This window comes from Dipodomys spectabilis, unplaced genomic scaffold, assembly GCF_019054845.1.
Source record: "Dipodomys spectabilis isolate Male_0828 unplaced genomic scaffold, ASM1905484v1 ptg000108l, whole genome shotgun sequence".
Lineage (NCBI taxonomy): Eukaryota > Metazoa > Chordata > Mammalia > Rodentia > Heteromyidae > Dipodomys > Dipodomys spectabilis.
In genome coordinates this window covers 9,549,071-9,567,502 of record NW_024870785.1, presented here as the reverse complement: position 1 = coordinate 9,567,502, position 18,432 = coordinate 9,549,071, and the positions used below count along the sequence as shown (strand labels likewise).

At 46.7% G+C, this 18,432-nt stretch overlaps 1 protein-coding gene across 4 annotated transcripts in view; it reads right to left on the bottom strand.

The window, feature by feature from the left end:
- Nucleotides 1-4,032: 4,032 nt before the first annotated feature.
- Galk2 (galactokinase 2) overlaps nucleotides 4,033-18,432 on the bottom strand; it is a 94,735-nt gene continuing 80,335 nt past the window's right edge. For all 4 annotated transcript variants that reach the window (XM_042688014.1, XM_042688012.1, XM_042688013.1 and 1 more), the window contains exons 9-10: nucleotides 12,713-12,914; nucleotides 4,033-4,589 (exon numbers count right to left, since the gene is read on the bottom strand). In XM_042688014.1, the coding sequence (XP_042543948.1) occupies nucleotides 4,382-4,589; nucleotides 12,713-12,914 (410 nt within the window). In that variant the 3' untranslated portion in view covers nucleotides 4,033-4,381. The remainder of the gene's footprint in view (nucleotides 4,590-12,712; nucleotides 12,915-18,432) is intronic.

Sequence of the window (18,432 nt, the reverse complement as noted above, 5' to 3'; positions counted from 1 at the left end):
AGGAGGCAAAAAAACAATTTGCAAAGAACAAAAAGGATTTTAGGATGTAAGTTCATGCCATGCCATTATTCAATATAAAATGTTCTTTCCCCCCCCCCCCCTAATAACTGGAGGCAATCCTAGAAATCATCTAGGCTTAGCCCTTTCTTTTACTGATGAGGAGCATTGTTTCTGAACATCTCTGGCTTGAAGGAGATTCTTTTCAGGTAAGAATTAAAGATGTGAGTTGGAACCAAGGAACTGTGGCAAGTGCTAGGAGCTACAGAAGGAAGGAAGCCTTCCTGTGGGGTGGGTGAGGGTATTGTACACCCCAACAGAGACAGGCCTCGTGCAACACAGACAGGGCATCATCCCTGTACAAGGCTGAGCTGGAAAACAAGCAGAGACCCTTCTGTGGTAGTTCTGGGGTGTGTGTGGTCCCTTGGGGAACACTGCAAGCTTCCTGTCTTCATGAGAATGACTGCTGATGGCCAGTCGTGGCATATTTCTGCACAAGGAAGTGAGTGTTTACAAGACAAAAAATTGGTAGGGTCCAGTTCTGCCCGGGGTATCACCGTGACTGCCTAAAGCTTTCTGTTGCCTTAAGCAGGGAGAAAGGACAGACACCCTTAGCTTTGGGGACAGGGAGGAGCAACCAGCCCCCCTCTATCTAACTTCTTCCTCTCCCCCCCCAACACCCCACACCCACATGAGCAGAGGCACACACTGACAGGCCACGCTCAGCAGCCAGGGCAGGAAAGTCAGAATGCACACTTCACCAAGGGAAAGCACGCGGCGTCCACTGACTACGCCGTCCCAGAGGAAGGGCAGGTCTGGAAAGAACTCTTACCAACATGCAGAGAGCAAGTCCTGGACTTATTCTTTCTCAGTTACAATCGCCTGCTTTAACATTTCACTCCAAACTTTGATTTTTATAGTGGAAAGCACACAATTGCTGAAGAAATAAAAGCCCTGAGAGAGCAACAGGAAAGAATCGACCAGGAAATTGGCAGGTTTGTTTCTCATTCAGCTTTGTAGTGCTTAGGATCATTTGTAGCTGAACCACAACATATATCAACACGTATCAAAATATATCAACTAGAAAACCAGTGTTTTCTACTTTGCCCTTCATCTGTATTTGTGCCATTACTGGGATTTGTACTTAGAATCTGGGCACTGTCCCTGAGCCTTTCTGCTCTACCACTTGAACCAATACCTCCACTTGCAGCTTTTTTTTTGTAGGTCGTGGGGCTTGAACTCTGGGCCTGGGCGCTGTCCCTCAGCTCTTCAGCTCAAGGCGAGCACTCTACCACTTGAGCCACAGCGCCACTTCCAGTTTTCTGGTGGTTAATTGCAGATAAGAGTCTCAGACTTTCCTGCGCAGGCTGGCTTTGAACCATGATCCTCAGATCTCAGCCTCCTGAGTAGCTAGGATTACAGACATGAGCCACCAGTGTCTGGACAGCATTTTCCCCTGCTTTGGTAGTTAACTGGAGCTAAGTCTTGCAGACTTTCCTGCATGGGCAGGATTACAGGTGTTGAACCGTCAGTGCTCAGCTTTGAGTTCTGAGGAGGGTGGTGGCAGAGATGGAGAATGCGTGGGTACTTGGATTAACCACTGAGGCAGGGTCACAAACCCAAATGCCCTGCAAGGGGTTCTACTGTCCAGAAAGTTCTACTTCCTACCAGAGGTCCTTGGAAAAATAATTGTTTCAACTGGAATTTGCTGTGAGATTTTAATTATAAACCATATATGGCCAGAGAGACCTTTTTTTTGCTATTTTTACCTCAACTATCTCTCTCCCTTCCCCCCAGGACCACGATTACAGGCGTGAGCCACCAGCGCCTGGCTCTCATCTGTTTCTTTGTGCAATGTTTCACACGTCTCCCAAGTTGGTTCAACCATCTTGGGAAACTTTCTGTGTAAACTGCCTAGCAAATGCAGAGCAGATTTAATGCTTTGCAAATGTTGGATATCAGATGGTAAAAAGATAATCAGTTTGGTTACCATTTTTCTTTATTTCATGATTAGGCTCCAAGAAAAGTCTACCCAGAAACCTTTCGAAGCTAAAGCTGACTGTGAGAATTTCCTACATCAACTGGTATGCTTTCTTCCTGCAAATGGAGAATTCTTTCTTACTTTGCAAATAGACACCCGACAGTATTTTTTTTTTTTTTTTTTTTGTCGGCCGTGGGGCTTGAACTCTGGGCCTGGGCACTGTCCCTCAGCTCTTCAGCTCAAGGCTAGTGCTCTACCACCTGAACCACAGCAACACTTCCAGTTTCTAGTGGTTAATTGGAGGGAGATAAGAGCCTCAAGGACTTTCCTGCCCAGACTGGCTTTGAACTGTGACCTTCAGATCTCAGCCTCCTGAGTAGCTAGGAATACAGGCGTGAGCCACCGGTGCCCCGCCCGACAGTATTTCATAAACAATGAATGGTCACAACCATGTTCCAGCACCAGAACACCTTCATGTTGCTTTTGTTATTATTATTTGGCAGTTCAATTTGAACTCAGGGCCTTTTGATTGCCGAACTCAGGGCCTTTTGATTGCCACATACAGGGGCTCTGACCACATGAGCCAGACCCGCAACAACTTTTTGCTTTGATTCTTGCATTAGATAAGGTCTCAAGTGTTTCCCTAAGCTGGCGTCAGACCACAGTCCTCCTCCCATGCTTTCTTTGTAGCAGGGATCACAGACACACATCACGCTCAGCTTGTTGGTTGAGATCGGGGTCCTGTTAATTTTTTGTCCAGGTGGGCCTCCATCTCTTAAGTGGCTGGGATTATAGGTGTGAGACACCATTCTGCCTTTCTCTGCAAAAGAATTCACTCTTGCTATGTAAACATCCATATGCAAATTTAAGATAATCTCAGTTTTACGTACTTAGTAACAATCCCATTCACCCCATTCCTTGCTTCTTTTTTTTTTTTTTTGTCGGTTGTGGGGCTTGAACTCTGGGCCTGGGCGCTGTCCCTCAGCTCTTCAGCTCAAGGCGAGCGCTCTACCACTTGAGCTACAGTGCCACTTCCGGTTTTCTGGTGGTTTATTGGAGATAGGAGTCTCACGGTCTCTCCTGCCCGGGCTGGCTTTGAACCTCGATCCTCAGATCTCAGCCTCCTGAGTAGCTAGGATTACAGGCGTGAGCCACCAGCGCCCGGCTCCATTCCTTGCTTCTGACCAGCGACAAGTTTTTTCTTTTTGGTTGGTCCTTGGGCTTAAACTCAGGGCCTGAGCACTGGCCCCTGAGCTGTTTTGCTCAAATAAAGATTTAGTGCTTGACCACTTGAGCCACAGTGCTACTTCTGGCTGTTTTGGTGGTTAATTTCTTTTTTCTTTTTTTTTGTCAGTCATGGGGCTTGAACTCTGAGCCTGAGCACTGTCCCTCAGCTCTTCAGCTCAAGGTGAGCACTCTACCACTTGAGTTACAGCGCCACTTCCGGTTTTCTGGTGGTTTATTGTAGATAGGAGTCTCACAGTCTTTCCTGCCTGGGCTGCCTTTGAACTTCCATCCCCAGATCTCAGCCTCCTGAGTAGCTAGGATTACAGGCGTGGCATGAGCCACCAGCGCCCAACATTGATGGTTAATTTCTTGCCTGGGAAGTGGAGCTGTGGATCAAGTGGTAGAGCGCTTGGTGAAGAGCTGAGCGACAGCGCCTGGGCCTAGTTCAGGCCCCACCACTGACAAAAAAAAAAAAAAAGTATAATTTCTTGCCTGGACTAGATTTGAACCTCAATCCTCAACTCTCAGACTCCTAAGTAGCTAGGATTACAGGCATGAGCCAATATTTTTAAGATTTAGATGAACCTTGGATTTTCTTCTTAAATCTGTCCTTTTTGCAAAAAGAAAAAAAATAGGTGACCCTTACTGAATTTATAGTTGGGGAAATTTCACATTCAGGTATACAATGTCTAAGAAAATCTGTGAATCTTTATTTTCATAGTATATTGAGGCAGAACGTGAGAGACGCCGTATGGAATCACCATCATCATCTTCAGGATCCTCCTCCCCAATATCAGAGGGCAACTCCAAGGAAGAAAGTGGAAGGAGACCAAGAATGACTCTGTTTTAATGTGTATCAATTTGAATGTAGCAGTATGTTTACTGCAAGTCCAGTTCAGTGCGTTTACCAGTAAATCATCCTTTTCAAAGGTCTATCCAAGCATAATCTTGGCTCTTATTGATTGAAAAAAAAAAAAAAAACCCACATATTTTAAGATGGAAAAATAATGATTATAAAGTATAGAAAGCTTTCAGCCATTTCTTTGGAAGTACAGCTTGATCATAGCAACCATTCATCATAATATAAAACAGACAGAGGATTAATTTCCTGTGGCATAGCAAGTCTTGCCAGTTTCTAAATGCCCTAAATAGTTTCGCTGAGATTTTTTACATTGTTTAGGCCTCCAGGAAAACCAGTGCCCCGCCTCCAGGTTTGGTAGCAAACAAATTCTGCTTCTCGGGTGCTTCGCTGTGATGGCGTCTCTTGTAGTAAGCGTCCTGCACGTTTGCTAGGAAATCCGGCAGCTTGTCAGCAGGTACTATGGACACGGTGCAGCCTCCCCATCCTGCTCCAGTGAGTCGCGACCCTTGAGCCCCGAACTTCCTAAAACAATGAGCGAGAAAAAACATCAGCACCTACAAATGGAAAGAAGAGTGATTTGCTTGGGGCTTACCGCGGCACGCAGCATGCCAGGTTCTGAGATGAGAGCGTGTGGGATAGCTGGGCATGCTGTCAGACATTTTAGGACATAAAGAAATTTGTACTGGTTTAGAATGGGATTCAGATTGTTCTTTTTTTTCTTTTGGCAATACTGGGGTTTGAACTCAGGACAAGTGCTCTACGACTTGAGCTACACTGAAGCGCTTTTAGTTGTATCTAAAGCTAATGCCTCGTTTTGACTGCCAGTAGTAATTGTTAGCAATGTTTTCATCTCATGGACTTTGGCACTAGCCACACTGTGGCCTTAATTCCATAAAGCAGCCACGTGAAGACTTGTAAGCAAGCTGACAGGTGAATCAGGAAGACAGGCAGCAATTAAAAGGAGTTTATGTTAAAGGCACACATTATACAAGAGGGGGGGCTTCCTACAGTATTGTTTCAGATGCATTTTTAAGGCATAGATAGTTCAACTAAAAGAATCAGACTCCTAGTACTAGGACTGTGGCTCAATGGTGGAATGCTTGCCTGGCATGCATGAGGCCCTGGGTTCAATCCTCAGCACCTCAACAATAAAAATAAAGAGACCATGCCCATAGAACTGACTGCCTAGCTTTGTTCTGAGTCAGTTTATTAACATTCATGCATTGTTATACTCTAGGTTTGCTGGTGACATTACTAACTGAAAATGGTGCAGAACTTTCCCCAAGGAGGATGTGCTGTCCTACCTCTTCCTTGCACGTGCCACAGCTGTTGTGACCACTGGATTTGGGATTTCCATCAGGCGGGAGGTGTCTGATTGAGATGGAGTCAGCTATACAAGCTGCCACCCAGCAACACAAGGTTTCAAAGAGGCAGGCACAGTTTCAGAGGTGAGATCTGATCCGTAGTGAAAAGGCTTATATCGAGGGCAAGGGTTGCTCATCTTTGAAAGACATAACTTACTCTGACAAGTCTACTTATCCTCCCAATGTATCTTCCTAACGAAATTTACTCCAAATTAGTCGCAGATTAAAAACACTCTAATTAGTTTACCACAGTTTTGTCCTTCTCTTCCATCTAAATGAGCTATTTTACTTCCTGGAAAATTATCAATACAGGGTTATCCCTAGAATTATCCATCAGAATTATTACACCCTACTAAATCATTTCCCCCTGAATCCTCTCAACTGATTTCTTTTCATCTTTGTCTTACTGTGTTTTTCAGGCCAAGCACTGGTGGCTCATGCCTGTAATCCTCACTAGTCAATAGGCTGAGATCTGAGGATCACAGTTCAAAGCCAGCCCAGACATGAAAGTCCATGAGACTCCTATCTCCAAGAAACCATCAGAAAATGGAAGTGGAGATATGGCTCAAAGTGGCAGAGCACTCACCTTGAATGAAAGAGCTTTGGGACAGTGCCCAGGCCCTGAGTTCAAGGGCCACAACTGACACAAATTATATATATGTATGTATGTTTTTCAAGCAAGAATAGATTTTTTACAAAATACTTACAGGCAATAAGATTACTAATCACTGCATATCTCTCACACATGCAGCTGTAGTCCAGTAGCTGCATTGTGCCCAAATTCCTTTCTCTTAATATAGGCTACAAAATTTCTCTGACCTTATGATTCTGGGATTACTCTAAATGCCTAAGCTGGCAGTTGGTTGATTAATTTTTTTTTTTTTTACTTTTTGGGTCCAGTCGTGGGGCCTGAACTCTGGGCCTAGGCGCTGTCCCTCAGCTTTCAGCTCAAGGCTAGCGCTCTACCACTTGAGCCATAGCGTCACTTCCGGCTTTTTTCTTTTTCTGCTTATGTGGTGCTGAGGAATCGAGCCCAGGGCCTCATGCATGCAAGGCAAGCGCTCTACCACTGAGCCACCTTCCCAGCCCCTTGATTAATTTTTTTATTGTCATATATAACTCACATCAATAACTACCTGTCACTATGGGAGAAACTATGGTGTCCTTGAAACATCTCAAGAAGGCCCTAAAGGGGCGGGAAGATGGCTCAGTGGTAGAGCGCTTGCCTTGCATGCCTGAGGCCCTGGGTTCGATTCCTCAGCACCACATAAGCAAAAAGAATAAAGCCGGAAGTGGCGCTGTGGCTCAAGTGGTAGAGCGCTAGCCTTGAGCTGAAGAGCTGAGGGACAGTGCCCAGGCCCAGAGTTCAGGCCCCACGACCGGACCCAAAAAAAAAAAAAAAAGATCTTACTAAGTTCTAAGGCACAGGGCAATGGAAAACCATGATGAGGAAATCCAGAAAGAGCCAACTGTGCTACAACCTAGAAAAAGGGAAAATAAGGAGTGATGCCTTGCAGTTCAGCTCAACCTCATTTAGTCCAAAGTGAGCAAATATTTTTTTTTTTTTTTTGTCGGTCGTGGGGCTTGAACTCTGGGCCTGGGCGCTGTCCCTCAGCTCCTCAGCTCAAGGCGAGCACTCTACCACTTGAGCTACAGCGCCATTTCCGGTTTTCTGGTGGTTTACTGGAGATAGGAGTCTCACGGTCTCTCCTGCCCGGGCTGGCTTTGAACCGCGATCCTCAGATCTCAGCCTCCTGAGTAGCTAGGATTACAGGCGTGAGCCACCAGCGCCCGGCAAAGTGAGCAAATATTATGTATTATACGAGTGAATGCTAATTATAATCTCAGGAAATGTTGAATTAAGAGAAAGGTCATATCCATCTAACACCCGTCAAGTACAATTCCAGGTTTTGGCAGGTCCTACTGAAATATATTTGTTCTATTATCTAAAATATATTGTATAAATATGTAGTCATTAGCATTTTCTCTAGTTAGAAGGACTTGGAGCTTTTGTTCCCTGGGAACTGCCAAGAAACTAAGAAAAATAGAGCTTCTAGAACAATTTTGATAATTTTTAGTCAAGTTAGAAACATTTTCAGATTGCTTTAGATTCAAGAAACCACAGCCTTCAAATCCTGTTCAGATAAAGAATTATGAAATGTTGCCTATGTTTAATTTAGAAATGGAGGCCATAAGCCGGGTGCCAGTGACTCACGCCTGTAATCCTAGCTACTCAGGAGGCTGAGATCTGAGGATTGAGGTTCAAAGCCAGCCAGGGCAGGAAAGTCTGTGAGACTCTTATCACCGATAAACCACTCGAAAACCGCAAGTGGCGCTGTGGCTCAAGTGGTAGAGTGCTTGCCTTAAGCTGAAGAGCACAAGGACAGTGCCCAAGCCCAGAGTTCAAGCCCCAAGACTAACCAATAAAAAAGAAATGGAGGCCATAAGATCGCTGAAGAGCAGTTGCTTTGGTTTGAGCAAATGCTATATGCGGACTAGGTCTAGATCAGCACCTGCAGGATAGAGGCCTAGAGCAGTGAGCCTGCAGGGTGGGGGCAGGGTCTCTGGGTCTCCTGGAGCGATGCAGAAGAGACCCAAAGCGAGCTGGGAAGGTGGCTCAGTGGTAGAGCGCTTGCCTTGCATGCATGAGGCCCTGGGTTCGATTCCTCAGCACCACATAAGCAGAAAAAGCCGGAAGTGGCGCTGTGGCTCAAGTGGTAGAGCGCTCGCCTTGAGCTGAAGAGCTGAGGGACAGCGCCCAGGCCCAGAGTTCAGGCCCCACGACCGGACCCCCCCCCCCCCAAAAAAAAAAAAGAAGAGACCCAATGCCTCAGATGAAAAGTCTTCATCACAGTGCTTGCACGAAGATCAGCAGGATGGGCCAAGGACTGAGCAGCCCAGCACACAGTCACACCAGGAAAGACTTCTGAGGACAAGAAAGCCAGTTCATTTCAGTAGTCAGTCCATTCCATTTTGAAATCTGTCTCCCTTAGGAGCTTGGGCAATTACAGCAGCAACACATACAGCCATGCACCGCCTGTACTTTCAGCAAGTGTCCAAACAGAAACAAAAGGCATCAACGATGTTTTCCTTAAGTAAAATCAGGGAACCCATAACATGCTACTAACTTCCTTTCAAAACTGCTCCATGCTCCTCAGGAAATTCTACTTAAGAATTTAGCTGTTTGTTTAAATTCACATTTTGTTCATTTGTGAGTGATCTTTAAAAACTGGACAAACATCATATTCCTCCATTATTTCATTTCACAAAATTACAGTTCCAACATTAATTAAAAAATAGCCTGTATTAAGTTATAGTTTCCTTCCTTCTACTCTTGGTCCTTTCTTAGGACTCTAAAGTGATTTTCTCTTGAAAGGCAGTAAATAACGAAAGAAAAAGCCAGCAAACACTAGCGATGGAATCCTCCTGTTTTTTCCTTTTTCTCTCCAGTAGGCCCTCATGTTGTCCTGAGTGTGTCCCAGGCATTTCCCTCTTGGGAGCCTTCCAAAGGCGGCTAACCAACAGGAAAAAAAGTAATTAAGTCAAATGTAAAAATAAGACAATAGGGCTGGGAAGGTGGCTCAGTGTTAGAGCGCTTGCCTTGCATGCCATGAGGCCCTGGGTTCGATTCCTCAGCACCACATAAGCAAAAAGAAAAAAGCCAGAAGTGGTGCTGTGCCTCAAGGGGTAGAGCGCTAACCTTGAGCTGAAGAGCTGAGGGACAGCGCCCAGGCCCAGAGTTCAGGCCCCACAACCGGACGCCCCCCCCAAAAAAAAAGTTCACATGGCATATAAATATTTACATGACAGAAATGAATGTCCTCAACAACCAACCCTCTTTGAGCCTGCCCTGTCCTGTAAAACCCCAGTACCACCACCAGCCAGCTGTGGTTGAATGACAGCACAAGAGCAATTCACATCAGGAGCCTAAGGATGAGTAGTTTATTGGAGATAAGAGTCTCACGGACTTTCCTGCCCAGGCTGGCTTTGAACCCTGATCTTCAGATCTCAGCCTCCTGAGTAGCTAGGATTACAGGTGTGAGCCACTGGCACCCAGATTAACTTTTCTATATGGGAAACTCAGACCTATATGGTTATGGAATAAGTAGACATTCACTTTGGAACTTAGCAAACAACTAAAGAAAGGAGTAAGGTTCCTTCTATTGGATGCAACTCATTTCCCCCACTTAGGAAACAACAGATGAAAAGTCTAGTCACAAACACTTTTAGGTGCCCTTAAGGAAAGGATTTTCCCAAAACAACAGTTAAAAATTTAAAAAATGTTCTTCCAACCCCACTTACAATAGCCATAAAAATCATGCACATAGCCAGGCACTGGTGGCTCACGCCTGTAATCCCAACTACTCAGGAGGATCGAGGTTCAAAGCCAGCCCGGGCAGGAAAGTCCGTGAGACTCTTATCTCCCATAAAAACCACTAGAAAACCAGAAGTGGCGCTGTGGCTTAAGTGGTAGAGCGCCCACCTTGAGCTGAAGAGTGCAGGGACAGCGCCCAAGCCCAGAATTCAAGCCCCACGACCGACAAAAAAAAAAAAAAATAAAAATTAAATAAATAAATAATTAAAAAAAATCGTGCACACTTTTTTAAGACTTAAAAAAATTTTCTTCGGTCCCAGTCCTGGGGCTTGAACTTGGAGCCTGGGTGCTGTTCCTGAACTGCTTTGCGCTCTACCACTTGAGCCACAGCTCCACTTCCAGTTTTTTGCTGCTTAATTAGAGATGAGAGTCTTACAAACATTCTTGCCCAGGCTGGCTTCAAACTGTGATCCTCAGATCTCAGCTGAGTAGCTGGAATTATGAACATGAGGCACAAATACCCAGCTTTAAAAGACTTTTTTTTTTTTTTTTTGAGTGTATGCCAGTTGTGGGGTTTGAAGTCAGAGCCTGGGCGCTGTCCCTGGGCTTTTTTGCTCAGGGCTAGTACTCTACCACTTTGAGCCACAGCTCCACTTCTGGTTTTCTGGTGGCTTATTGGAGATAAGAGTCTCACAGACATTCCTGCCTGGGCTGACTTTGAACCATGATCCTCAGATCTCAGCCTCCCGAGTAGCTGGGATTACAGGTGTGAGCCACTGGTGCCCAGTCCTGAGCTTCTTTTAAACCACAGCTCCACTTCCAGCTTTTTGGAGAGAAGAATCTCTCAGACTTCTCTGCCAGGCTGGCTTGAAACCAAGATCTTCAGATTTCAGCCTCCTGAGTAGCTAGGATGACAGGCTCGAGCCACTGGTGTTGGCTTAAAAGATTTTTTTTTTTTTTTTTGTCGGTCGTGGGGCTTGAACTCTGGGCCTGGGCGCTGTCCCTCAGCTCTTCAGCTCAAGGCGAGCGCTCTACCACTTGAGCCACAGTGCCACTTCCGGTTTTCTGGTGGTTTATTGGAGATAGGAGTCTCACGGTCTTTCCTGCCCGGGCTGGCTTTGAACCGCGATCCTCAGATCTCAGCCTCCTGAGTAGCTAGGATTACAGGCGTGAGCCACCAGCGCCTGGCTAAAAGATTTTTTTTTAAACCACATTTAAAAAAGTTCTTCTAGAGATGGACATTTTAAGACCATGAAAAGAAGCTGAGGTAGAACTCAAATCTGTCTCCCCTCCACACTGCCTCGCTGCTAGGCATGGCGTTGCTCCGTACTCAAATGCTGAAAACCAGGACTCTGCATCAGAAAGCCTGGAAGGGCAGAAGAGAAGATGGCACACCGCTGGCCGCAATCACAGCTCGGGGGCGAGAGGCAAGCTTGCTGCCAGTCCACTGAGTCAACCTGTTCAAGTCACTTTACCTGCAGTACCTTCTTTGGTCTTTCTCTTCACTTTCCTGCTTAATCTCATGATGCTGTGACTTTGTGGAGATGGCTATGAGAGATATGGCTTTTAGAGAAACTAGGAGAGGGTCTCAGGCCAGAAACCAGGGATCCTCTTGGTGCCCCTTTCTTCCACTCAGTATTGCCTAGCATCTCTCTCCCTTGAGGCCTCTGGCATGGATCACTCAGCACTCCCATCGCCCCCTTTCTCTTTTCCGAGCCAGAGTTTTCCCACAGTCCCCAAGGCACAGCTCCCTCTCCCCGCGGCACGGCTGCCCTCTCCTTCCTGCACAGTCCCCACTGGACTTCTTGCTCTGACTCCTGAGTGACAGCCACGCTCTCCCCACATTGTTCTCCTCGTTCATGCCCGCCCAGCCCCTCAGGCTCTGTATTTTCTGCTGCTCATAGACTTACCGCACTTGGCCCAGTGGATTAAGCAAGTGCCAGCTGACTAGCCCAGGGAGAGAGCACACTGAAGAATCCCAGGAGGCTCACGCTCCCTTCCCAGCTTCTCAGGTAAGATTAACCATTCTATTTCTTCCCCAGGCAAAGATGCCTCATTTCTGCCCAAACCAGCCCACTTTTTCTTACTTCCAGAGCTGAACAATAGTGGTCTCTTCCATTTACTGGGCCCTGGGTATTTCAGCAAAGAGCTCTTACAATGCAGGCTCTGAAGGCTTTTGGGCAGTGACCAAGCCACCACTGTAACGCGGTGTTCAAGTCTCTGAACAAGTTGGTTACACATGCCATTCGTGATCACTCGATCTACTTGGCGTAAATTATTCAGCTGGGAGTGTGGTGCGAGTGCGGCAAGCCACAGGCGCCACGTAGTTAATTATATTTCCATTACTAATTGCACGCAGCCCTACATTATCTTCTCACAGTGGAACGGCATGTAGCCTTGGGGAGGTCTCCGGATTTCCCTTTCACAAGGTCAGTGAGTGCTCCTGCGCCAGGGGCCCACGCTGCTGTCCCTCTCCTCCTCAGTTATACTCAGGGTTTCTGGACGTCTCTCTCCTTCCACTTCCATCTCCACCCACTGGACACTTGCTGTCTTCAGGCCTCTTTCCCCTCAAATGCCTGGACTAGCCCTGGAAGGCAGGGAACGCTAACCTTCTAGTGATTCCCTCAGAATCCCCCCGCATGCCAGCAAGTTCAAGCCCCCCAATCAGCTGCCCATTCTGGACGGAACAACTGGGACACCGGCAGGGTCTAGCCCAGCCATGGTATAGTAAGAAAAACAGCATGAGCAAGTAAGGGCCATGTGCGAGGAGAGATGCCAATCTGGAAGGTTCACTCCTCACAGGCCTTCAAGCCCAGCTTACAATGTCGTAACGCCCGGACTCCACGCCCGGGCCTCATACATAACTGTGCACCGTGAGAGGCCCTCGTCTACGACGGGTCTTTAACCTAAGCAGTGTTCTGTGGCGAGAGCCCTCGGGCCCCTCCCTGCTGTGCTCTCTGCCTTACCGACAGATGTCCACCAGCTGGTCCAGCTCTGAGCAGCTGCACTCGTACAAGTCCCGGCAGCTCCCGTGGCTCTGGTTCATCAGCTCTCCCAGCAGCTGGACCGTGTTGTCAGGTGCTTCTTCACAGATTGCCTTAAATCGCAGCACTCGGGCGGCCTCGCTGTACACGTGCTTTGCCCGCTGGTAGAGTTTGAAGACAAGCACTGGGGAAGGAAGGAAGGAAGGACAAAAGTTCCTCCATTATCAATAACTTAAGACTCGCAGTGGGTTTCTTTTTCACTGAAAGAATTCTTCATCGTTGAAATCTGTCTATTTGGAAGCCCATTTTAATTCTTCCTTGATACTGAATAAAAGCCAGACAAGCGCATGCGCATGCAGGCCATCTGCACATCTCGTTGGAAGGCACACGAGCATGCGCCAGCACATGCTTTCCATGTGCAAGGTACACGTGTGGTACTGTCCTGCTTCACAGACAAGGGCAGTGTGACACGTGTTACACCAGAGAGTTGCAGAAACAGACCAGACTAGGGACGTCTAGTCTTCAAGCCCCATCCTGTCTGCCTCCCCCCGTCAGAAAGGACCACAGACAGTGCTTGTCTGGCAATTACGTTCATGAAAGAAGCATCCTGGTTAGACAGGGAAGCCTGTTAGGTGCCTGGGCCTCTGTATAGTGCCGTGTTATTGACCATGACAGACAAAACTGAACCAAATGTCTAACGACAATATAAATTTGAAAATTTACGTACCGCTGCTATTAAAACCCCAACTCTAAGACAATTTGTGTGGGAAATGGTTCATTAGTAAGTGGAAAGACAATATATAAAACTATATGCACTGGCCGTAAAAGAAATGCAAGTTAAAAACAACGTTGAGATTCCATCTCACCCCGGTAAGATTGGCCAGTATCAAAAACATGAGCAATGACAGAGACTGGCAGGGCTGGGGGGGAAAGGAGCCCTATTGTGCTGTCGGTAGGAATATAAACTACTGTAGCCACTATGGAAGGCAGTTGGGAGGGTCCTCAAAAAACTAAACGGAGAATCTCCTTACGATCCAGCATCTGCCCCTAACATCACAAGTCAGGATGCAATAAAGACGTGCGCTCCATGTTCACTGCAGCACGGTTCACCACAGCCAAGAGCATGGCCAGAGCAGAGAGACAGCCCAAATGTCCTACAGCAGAGAAGTGGATCAAGAAAATGTGATGTGTATACACAACGAATGTTACTCATCTGTGTCACTGGCAAGCAAATGGATGGGCCAAGAAAAAAATTACATTAAATAAGGCTCACAGACAAATGACACGTTTTCTCCCATGTGGAAGCTAGATCTAAAATACAAACATAGACAATAACATATACAGGGTTCCATGCATACACTCATAAACAGACTAAAGGATTGTATACTTTGGGGAAGAGTCCAATGGTGTGACTCCTCTGAACAACTAATGAACTGTTTAACAAAATGAATACCAGAAAACAAACATATTGGGGGAGAGGGGACCAAGGGGAAGGGCACACAAATGGAGGAAGGATGAGCAAATTCAATCCTGACATTCCACAGACGTTATGGAGAAAGTGAACTAAGTAATGAAGGAAGGAAAGGAAGGGAGAGAAGGGGGGAGAAGGATGGAAGCAGCGACACTGATCAAGATGCGCTGTACTCATAACCTGACTCAAGGAACTGTAACCTCTTTGTTCAACCACTTAATAAAAAACTACGTACAAAATGATCACGGTTGTGCAGAGACAGACACACACTTGTGTACATCTTGAAAGTGACACGATTTTAATAGTCTGTCCCATTGCCTCAATTTCCATGAGGGCTCTGTAGCTGGAGGCACACAAGCGCGTCCTACCATGGGTGCCCTTGAGTAACAGCTAGAGTACTGCCAACTTCACACATGCTCGGCAGAGGCTGCAGAGGTGGGCTGGGAGGGCTGGGAGAATGGATGGAAGCTCCGTGGCCAGGGCTGAGCACCAGAAGGTCTCTGACAACTCACTAAACCCACGCTGCTGCGTCCACAGGGCTTCATTTCTTCCTGTAGAGCAAGGGTGAGACCTTCTCATGAGCCTTGCAGCTCTCACATTTGTTAAGTCTACGAAGAATATTGTCCAAGCACATCCCTCCAACATCCCTCAGGTACCACCCTCTGTCACTTCCGTCTGCACCTGCCTCTCTGCTCTCTGCCCTCCAGGCTGACCTGCAGAGATCACAGATCCAATGGGAGGAAGAAGACCGGAGAGACGGGAGGAAGGAAGTACATGCTGAGGATTTCTGCACAGCCACCTGGAGCTGCCCTGTCCCTCTGCTGAAGGGCACTGACCTTCCTTCAAGGTAGCTTTCCTCCTGTGTCAGCTTCTACTTCTCTCTCCCCCTAAAGTATGACGCCTTTTCAGAAGCACATTTACATTCCATTTATGAAGCAAAAAACCCTATGAAAAACTCAAGTTGAATCTTTTCTCTTGCACAGGATTGTCCTCTTCCCCCCTCCCCCCCTTGGTCAGTCATGGGTCTGAACTGTGGGCCTGGGCGCTGTCCCTCAGCAATTCAGCTCAAGGCTAGTGTTCTACCACTTGAGCCACAGTGCCACTTCCAGCTTTTTCTGCTTATGTGGTGCTGAGGAATCGAACCCAGGGCCTCATGCATGCAAGGCAAGCGCTCTGCCACTGAGCCACCTTTCCAGCCCAGTCCTGCTAACTCTTAAGAGCTGGATGAAAAGATGGGCAAGGATCCAGCCAGAGAAGGGCCACTTGTTATGAACTCCCCTGCCATCAATGAGGAGGTGAAGCCTTTGAGGTGATTCAGCTTAGGTAAGGTCATGTGGATGTAGTTCTGCGATGCAACTTAGTGTCCTTATGCGAAGAGAAAGAGACTAGAGGTACAACAGCCAGGGACTTTATCAGACAGTGAATCTGTTGGCACCTTGATCTTGAACTTCCATCCTCCAGACTGCGAAAAGTAAATTTCTATTGTTTAAGCCACTCAGAGTATGGTGATCTTGGTATAGCAGGCCAAGCTAACAAATACACTGTTCTTAGGGCTTATGTAAAAGCTTTGTCACTACAAGGATGGGGCTAAATATTCTTTTTTTTTTTTTTTTTGGGTCCGGTCGTGGGGCCTGAACTCTGGGCCTGGGCGCTGTCCCTCAGCTCTTCAGCTCAAGGCTAGCACTCTACCACTTGAACCACAGCGCCACTTCCGGCTTTTTTCTTTTTGCTTATGTGGTGCTGAGGAATCGAACCCAGGGCCTCAGGCATGCAAGGCAAGCACTCTACCACTGAGCCACCTTCCCAGCCCCGGATGGGGCTAAATATTCTATAAATTAATGAATAAGTAGAAAGAAGGTTTCCTTCAACAGTGCCCAAGCCATGAAATATTACTTTAACTACTTGTATGAGTGAAACGCAAATTCATGTGACTTTTCCTATGTGTACTCATCAAATCCAATTAGTTGTTCTTTCCCTTCTTCCTCTTCCCACTGTCATATCAAATTTGCACTCGCATTCTCATTCCTTCTGGACTGTTTTGCTGTGACCTGCTAATTGACATCTCTGCCCTAGTTACTCACTCCTCCCTGCCTCCTGGACAACGCTGCCAGACCGAGTTCCTAAAATAGCCTTCCCCATGGTAGTTCCTCCCCAGCCTTCACGTCCCCCAGCCCTGACAGCAGCGCTGCCCATCAGCCACACCGCCACCCAGAGTCACCCACACCCTTCGCCTCTGGACATGCTCTGCCACCCCACACAGGAAGAGCTTCTTTCTCTCGGTGTCAAAATTGTACCCCCTTCTCAAAGTTCAGATTACACTTCCCACCATTGTACCCCCTTCTCAAAGTTCAGATACACTTCCCACCAAGGCCTCAGCTGGAAACCATTTCTCCTCCCTGAACTTGCAGGGCGCTTGTCCCTGGCTTATCATTTAGTGCTCATCATACACTTTCCATTCTAATGTATCTCTGAAACGAGTTCTACGCATTCCCCTCTAACGATGCTCACCCCACAGCACCGTCAACACCACCTTATGTGGAGGAGCTCCATGTAGGGCTTACACTCAGAATGATGCACGTCAGACTTTTTTTTTTTTTTAACTTTAGTTCAAACCCACCATGTCTCCATCTGGGCACTGTTGTTCAAAAAAAATGAGATTCTACTATTCACAGCCTAACAAAGTATGGAGGCTGAAGCAGGAGGACAGTAGCATTCAGCTTACTATTAAATTTGCAACTGCCGGGTGTCACTGGCTCACACCTGTAATCCTAGCCACTCAGAGGGCTGAGATCTGAGGATCCTTGTTCAAAGTTAGCCCAGCCAGGAAAGTCTTGAATTCTTATCTCCAATTAAACACACACACACACACACACACACACACACACACACACACACACACACACACACACACACACACACACACACACACACACACACACACACACACAGAGCCAGAAGTGGAGTTGTGGCTCAATTGGTAGAACACGAGCCTTAAGAAATAAAGGGAATGTGGCTTAGTGGTAAAGTGCTTGCCTAGCATGCATGAGGCCCTATGTTCGATTCCTTGGTACCATATAAGATTAATAAAAGGAAAAATAACCATTAAAATTTTAACAGAAGAAAGAAAGAAAAGCTCAGAGTGTGCTCAGGCCCTGAGTTCAAGCCTCAGAACTGGCACCCCCCCCCCCAAAAAAAATCACAATTGTTGGTACCAAGCTTGAATGAAAGATAAGAGAGATAGAGAGATGGCAATGGGCTGGGAGGAGTAAGCGCGATGATTAAATGTAGCTGGGGAAAAACACAACAACATGTTTTGTTCCATCAGTAGCTAGGCCACATGAATCAGCCCACACTGCAGTAGAAACTTGTGTCCATCGGTGAGTTCCTTGGAAATGGGAATGATTTATTTTAGGGCATGGGTATCAAAATATCCCAAGGGAAAAAAGTCTAACCAACATCCAGTACTGGCACAGACTGTCTACAAAATGCCCTCTGTGGAGAAACAACGGCACGGCAGCTGTGCCAACAACTTCTCCAGTGGCCTCCGGAGAAAGGAAAAGCAGCTGATTGACATGTGTGTGCCCAGGGTGGTGCCAGTCACTTAATACATGCTAATCTAATCCAGGTTGTACACGATACATTTTGAAAGAAAATGATTTTGGTAACTGTAGCTTATCATTATTCTTTTTTAAAACTTGAGGTTGGAAAAAAAAAAAATGTCTAAAATAGCAGCTTTAGGATTCCATATGTTTCAGTTTTATTCTTTCTCCTCCCACAATCACAGAGTTACAAAATCAGAGCAGAGAGGCTGGGGAGGAAAGAGGGGGGAGGAGGAAGGATGGTCTCTTTCGCCTGGAATGCCCGAAGCATAAGGGAATCGCCTCGTTTGCGGGTCCGCTGCCATGCACACTTGCAGCACATAGGCACCGTGGGCTCTCAGTCATAAAGCTGTACACAGATCCCTCCACCATGTTCCATATCGGGAAAAACAAACGAACTAACTGAATTTAAAAAAAAAAGCAATAGGACAGAACAAATACTATAGTAAAAAGCCATAGGTCCATCACCTATGTAAACAATTATTACCTCAAATAAGCTATTGATGATTTGCACATTTCCTTCTTACACATCTAAACGTGACCCTCTGTACAATCAGGACGCTTTCTTTTAATAAATGCCGTGCCATCGTCTCACCTAACTCAATCCCCTGTGGCCTCATAGTGCTATCTCA